The sequence below is a fragment of the Seriola lalandi genome, unplaced genomic scaffold, assembly GCF_002814215.2.
Source record: "Seriola lalandi dorsalis isolate HSWRI2012SDOR001 ecotype SW California unplaced genomic scaffold, Sedor1 jcf7180002054976, whole genome shotgun sequence".
Classification (NCBI taxonomy): Eukaryota; Metazoa; Chordata; class Actinopteri; order Carangiformes; family Carangidae; genus Seriola; species Seriola lalandi.
Window position 1 is genome coordinate 534,977 of NW_019525526.1, and position 6,889 is coordinate 541,865.

Consider the following 6,889-nt stretch of genomic DNA (forward strand, 5'->3'; position numbering starts at 1 on the left):
CACACACACACACACACACACACACACACACACACACACACACACACACACACACACACACACAGGCTTGACTTTGTTTTTCCTGCAGATAAAAAAGTCGTCACAATGTCAAATGGTGAAAATCACGAGCTAATCAAACACTTCAGTTTCAACTTTTACATTTAATAACTCACTAAACATCATTTTCACAGAGTTTTCATTTAATACGTGAAACCACACAGACTTCCTTTATTTTGGTTGATTAGACCTCGTCAGTTCAGACATCTCCTCGACTCTCATATTAGCTTGTTGCACCTGATCGTGTGGAACTAATTACACCTTTATTACACTATAATATCTGTGACCTCATGTAATCCCCAGCAGAGGTCTAATGAGGCTGACAGCTGAACAAGCCCGTGAGCGCCGAGCTTCTACAGTGACTGACTTGGTCACTGTTGTTAAAATGAGTGTGTTTTTAATAACAGGTTTTTACTATGACATATAGGCAAGGAAAGATAATAGGTAAACAATAATAGCAGTATTCCTCCTGAGTGGAGTCTATGTCCTAAACACAATCCTTCCGCTCTTTCTCTTTCTTCCCTCAGGCCTCAGTCAGACTGAATTATTAAGAACAGACAAATAGCTTCAGATATAAACTCCTGTGATGATGAAGAGCCCTCGAGCAAAATACCAAAACCTCCACAGACTGGTTGTATCAGTCCTCTCAAGTTTTTCTCTGAACTGTGTCTCCAGGCGAATGCAGTAAATAATATTCCGTTTGTAGGTTTTTACAGAATAATATTAATAATGTTGTTTTTGGACTAAAGCTAACGGCTAGCAATATTTATTCTGTAAAATTAAATTCAACTTTGTCATATTTAAATCCATGTTTTCAGTGTGTTTCCCTGAACATTTTGTTCTTCACAGCCTGGACAAACCTGTAGAGCTGCTTTCAGTTGATCATGTGACAGTAACAAACAGATCTATTATATCGACCCTGTAAGTCATCTTGCAAGCTTTTTTCTTTTTAATCAAACATGGTGTGTGTTTCCTGTGTGTCTCAGGCGGAGATCGAGTCTCGGGTGGAGCTGGAGAAGAGGCTGAAGCAGGCGGAGGAGGCTCTGCAGGACCTGGAGAAAGGCCTGAACTCAGTGGAACGAACCAAAGAGAGAGATGAGAAGATGAAGGGGGATGTGACTCACCTGAGGAGTGAGTGCATTCACTGACACACTCACATCTGAATGTGGTCGACCCAAAACCTGCTGCCAGACTGTATTTGATTCACTAGGAGAAAGAGTCACATTTTCATCTGCCAGATTATTGTGTGGAGTCTGGTGTAATGTTTGTATCTCCCAGTCAAACACAAACACACACACACACACACACAAAAACAAACACACACACACACAGAGTACTGAAACAGATGTACAGACAGATGTAAACACACTTAAACACATATGCAGTGGAGCTTTGTGGAGTATAATCTGATGTGATCTGATGTGTCACCTTTATCTCCTGTGTGATTCGCTGCCTCCGTCTGGATGGAACATGTATTACATGTTTATTTTCACACACGACTTACTGTACTGTACATCAGTCAGGATCAAGTATATGTGTGTATATATGTGTGTATATGTGTGTATATGTATATGTGTGAGGGATCATTCATCGTTCCAGGAGAGAAAACACAAAAAGTGATTTCTGAGTTTTATCTTCTTTGATTTAATTCACAAGAAAAAAACAAAAAAACAGTGTAAGAAACGTAATCTCATTAATCATCTCTCATGGTGGTTCACTGGTGGTTTTGTTACTGACACTTTGGCTCAATGGGACTCGTCACTGAAGAGGAGGCGCAGATGTTACTAATAACAGTAACAACGGTTCAGTTCAGTTCAACTGTCCCAGTAAACCATGACAGTGACACCGGGGCCCTGAAGCAGCTAAATGGAATCCAGCCATTGTTCATGTTATTGTTTACACCTGTTTCTCCTACAGTGACGTGTCAACATGTGGTTACGTTTGTGGCTGTTTGGGTTACGTGCAAACAACAAGTACTCTGTGTATCTGAAGCGTGTGTGTGTGTGTGTGTGTGTGTGTGTCTGTCTGTGTTTACCCAGAGTTCTTTGAGGAGTGTATCTGTGCAGCAGAGATCGAGGCGAAGCTTCCGGCGATAATGAAGAACGCTGTGTATCTCCACAAAGCTGCTGCTCGCAGAATCAAAAGCTGCCGAATCCAGAGGAGAGCCTCCAGACGCCACTGGTGTAAGTCTGAACATCACACGCGTCACGTCATTACTGAGTCCGTCTGTGTTCTGACTGCAGCAGAACGCTCCCAGCAGCATCCTCAAGTTCTCCTGCACTCGTCTTCACATTTTATCCACGGAGTGTTGCACATTTTTAAAAATATTATAAGAAATATAAGAAATATTATGAACATTAGATAGTGGTGTTTACTAGTAGCCCCGGATGGATCAGTGGTTGTCATGTTTTAGTAGATTACATTTTGAATTTGTCCAGTTTTATTGTTGACACTTGTTATTATATTATATTATGTTATTATATTATTATTGTGAATCTCTTTCTGTTATTGAGAGAATGTTGTGTTGCATTTTATATGTGAACTGTAGATAGAAGCATTAGTGGCAGCAGATGATGTAGTAAAAGCAGTTATAGTAGCAGTAGTAGTTGTAGTTGCATTGGGAGCTTAATTTGTAATATATAGGGCTGCAAATTATGATTATTGATTAATCATGAAATTTATAAAATGTCAGAAAATAGTAAAAAATTTAATTTAGTTACTTATTTCCTCCGACCAACCGTCTGACAGCTCAAGAGGTTCGAGTTACACTGACAGAGATTTCCGCCTTTTTGTTCAGTAAATGACCAAAATTCTTTTCTGTTGATTTACTAAAGGATTAATGTAATCTGATCAGGAGTTACATCATCATAGTATGTTAATCACTTGTTATGTTTTTCACATGTCACCGTCTCTCTGCAGTGAAACACTCGAAGTCCTTCGCTGTAGCGAACACCGACAGCGGCAGCATGGAGGATCTGAGGGAGACGGCCCGACGACTGACCTCCGACAGCAGCTTCAGAGAGAGTGTGTACAAGATCATCACTCGCAAGGACGGCACAAACAAAATGGAGGACTGAGAGAGAGAGAGAGCGAGGTAGCGGAGGAGAAAAGGTCCTCAGCTTTACCTCAGTTCACACAGTGGATGATGTAGAGATCCTGATCCCAAACCCACCATTAAAGTATTGTAGATGAATGTACACAGACGTCAGTTTGATGGAATCTGCCGCTGCGAAGTTCAACAGACACGGACTGAACCCATCACAACACTAACACACATGTTCCTTCATGGACTGACCGGTCTGTTCCAGGAACTACAGAACCACAGGAACTCAATCAGAAGAACCGATCAGAAACAAGTCACCCTGATGTTCAGCTCCACAGAGACATCAGCTGAGTTTTGAGTTAATTTACTGAAAATACATTTACAGTATTTATTCTGAACAATTTACTAGTTTGAATATTTTGAATTTTAATGGGCTCCAATAATCTGGAGAATGCGCCAGTTTGTTTTTCCTCACATTTACCTCAGTCTTCATGATGAAGGGTGGGAAGCAGTAAAGCGCTGCACTGCTGATAACAGCGCCCAGGTTTAATGAGTTTATACACAAACTAAAGCCGTGAGCATCAGGTCCTCTGCTTGAAACAGTCAGAGGTAAATGCCTGAACAGGTTCTGAGTTTGAGTTGCTGTGGTTCTGCAGCTGCTGGAACCGTTTGGTTCAAAGTGCTTTAAGAAACCTTCAGATTTGATTCAACTGAAATTCATTGTACGTCAGTAGAGTTCTGTTCAAGCTACTGAATATTTGAAAAACATCTGCAGTGGTGGAAAGTAACTAAGTAACTTTAGTAAGTATTGAACTTCAACATAATATAAGCTGTAGTCACGTGTTACTTCTCAGCTGAAGAACATATGATACCTAATATTATGTCTCTCTGACCACGAGGTTGGGAACCACTGAACTAATTGTAACTTACTGACTGTAAAATGTGTATTAAGTGGTTGAAAATGGCAACAACAGAAAAATGTTTCTTCGAAAAATAAAACTCTACTTTCACTGAAGTAAACTTCTCCCACCACTGAACATTTAGGACTCACAGGAGCGTAGTAATTAAGAAACACCGTCACACGTAATGAGATCACAGTATACTGTCAACCACGCAGTGATAATTTCACAGTCTACTGTCAAAGATTTCCAGTTTGTTTAGCTGATAGCAAATACAATTCAAACCCATGTTGAAAAATGTTTGTTTTTATTTTTCTGGTTTTGATTGTGTCCTTTTCTTTAACAGAGGGTCGATGAAAACAATGAGCTCACAGATGTGTCTGATATTAACCTTGACCATTTCATTATTGCTACATCTGAAAATCTGTTCTTGACGAAGCAACTCAATGTAATTCACAGAAGCGAGCAAATTATGATCCTGTACAAACGCTAAGTAACGTAACACCGGAGATGATAGAGAAAAGACGCGTCACAGTCGGGTGAGAAGGAACATATTATGGACTGAACAACATGCCTTGATGCTAATAAAGCTGTGTTTGATCCTGGTAAATGTCGTTTCATTTATACAGGTAAAAGGCTGAAGGTTCACATCTGGGTTAGCTTTTCTCAGTCCCCGCTCTCAGCAGCACAATAGATGGCACCGTGAATACAAAAACTGTGATATGGATGCATGTCCATCAGAGGAGAGACTTGTTTGTTGTACACTTACAAAGCTCAGTGTGGGGAGGAAGAAGGGGTTCAGCTGGGGAGGATTGTAGGTTTCATCACCAGGACCTGCAGCACAGAACACAAGAAGGTGTTGGATGAAGGGTTCAACAGCACAAATACAGATTATTTACTTCACTAAAACATGTTTCTGCTCCTCACTTCAAGAATTCTGTTTGTTTTTTTGTGACATGCACAAGAGACACGGGAAACACTTTATTCAACCTCCTGATTTAGCGTTTATAAGTATTTTAAAAGCCCTTAATAAATGGATTATAAAACAATATAAAGAAATGGTTTGTGTTCATTCATGTCATTGGTTCATGTTTTTAATTATACATCATATTTGATCCCAGCTGTGTAAAGGTTTTCACATGTGAAATGGTTTTTCTACATATCACATGATTAACATGATTCATTAGACGAATTATAGATGTCAATAAATACGTTCACAAACACTTAAATCCTTGTATCTGTTCACAGCTCCATCACAGTGTGTTATAAACCATCTATTAAGGGTCTGATGAGCACTTTATACATGTATTTAAATACATGACAACTTATGAACACACTCTCATTGTTTCACTTTTAGTTACTGTTCAAAAACGTTTTAAACGAGTTAGTGTCGTGTGTGTGAGACAATTTAAAAAATATCATCTACTGTACAAGGATTTGGGGGAATCTGTATTTTGGATTATTATTATTGTCATTATTTGAATTATTATATGTTTGAAATTGATAAATTAAAGTTTATATATGTTACTTTTAAATGCCAATAATACTAGTGTCAATAGTGAAGCGCAGCCTCTTGAGCTTTACTGCAAAATCTATTTAATATAAACTTAAATTACATTTCACATTAAGTAATAAAGCTTGAGCCACAGTGTTTTTACTGACCTGAGATAAGAATATATTTCTGACACTAGACTATTTAACGATCTGGTTAGATCGATAGTTCTCAGACAATCAACAGACAGTTCAGAGCTTTCAGGGGAGCCGTGAAGCTCATACCTGAGTTTCCCATATTAGAAGTGCTGAATCACTCCCCTCCACCTGTCTGTGATGACCCCAGCTCTGACACACGGAAGAACTCATTTCATATAATTTAGGATTTAGATTTCAGTAGCTGTCGAGTCTCTGCAACATCAGCGAGTTAAAATCGTATTTTCTGTCATAAACTGATTGAATTAAAATAAATAGATCCTCTCTGATCTACTACTAGTTAACTCTGAGCCTTTTATTGTTACTTCATGTTAATGTTAATGACCTTTTTCTAGATTGGTGACACCATCTTTGCAGTTAGCATCATAAGCACCCACAAATCTGCCGTCTCATCCGCTAACCTCACATCACCTCCCCCGCGATTATCTGCCCGGAACAGCGCGGCTCAGTCAGTGACATAAGCCCGTCAGTCCTCTGCTGCTTTAATGCTGCATTTCAAACTCATTTTGGCTTTTTCTCTCAGTGGTTACGCAGGTATCGGACACGTGACTGTCTGAAACGCTCGTTCCAGTCCACTTCCTGGCCACAGATGTGCGACGGGGACTGTGGTTGAAGGGCTGGAGTCGTGTCTCTGCCCAACAAAGATGCAAATGTGACAAGCCTCCACAGAAACAGCCAGAACGAGCCACCACAGAGCCAGCTCCCCACAGGAGGCCCCCTCATATTCCCACGCAGTCTCTCTCTCTGCTCAGTCATTCACCTCCTGCCGCTCTATCCTGATTTCTATCGCTATGGCAACAGCTACATCAGACGGCAAAAACTGTGTATCACCCTTTTCTTTCTTTTTTTTTTTTTTTTTTTTTAATCTGAGAGATTGTAGGATTAGTGCGGCCAGAGGCCTTTAGAGCCTGTTGTTGGCTCGCATGTCGGCTCATGAGTAGATGCTTTTTTTTTTTTTCTGTCAAGTTGAGGCCAGAGTTTCCGAGGATTGTTGTGTTTTTTGTTTAATTGCAAGTGTTGAAAGGCAACAGCATGAACCCAAAGCTGAACCGTTGCATAATGTGTAAAAGCAACAAAAAAAAAAAACAACAACTCGTACCTGTTGACCTTGGCAGGGTCCCCAGGCTGCTGTGCTGGTAGCAGATTTGACTGCAGGGGGGGGGGGGGGGGAAAAGGGGGGGTG

General features: G+C 40.2%; 1 protein-coding gene and 1 long non-coding RNA gene across 2 annotated transcripts in view; one reads left to right on the forward strand and one right to left on the reverse strand.

Moving 5' to 3' along the window:
* The window catches only part of plekhd1 (pleckstrin homology and coiled-coil domain containing D1), a 10,931-nt gene extending 6,322 nt beyond the window's left edge, over positions 1–4,609 (forward strand). Inside the window, exons 11-13 of the mRNA XM_023396386.2 lie at positions 1,044–1,188; positions 2,097–2,240; positions 2,977–4,609. Coding sequence (XP_023252154.1) covers positions 1,044–1,188; positions 2,097–2,240; positions 2,977–3,134 — 447 coding nt within the window. The 3' untranslated portion in view covers positions 3,135–4,609. The remainder of the gene's footprint in view (positions 1–1,043; positions 1,189–2,096; positions 2,241–2,976) is intronic.
* LOC147817303 (uncharacterized) lies at positions 4,290–6,883 on the reverse strand. Its single transcript, XR_015436480.1, has 2 exons — positions 6,806–6,883; positions 4,290–4,833 (listed from the first exon to the last, which is right to left on the reverse strand). It is a non-coding gene; the product is annotated as an uncharacterized LOC147817303 (long non-coding RNA).
* Positions 6,884–6,889: the final 6 nt, after the last annotated feature.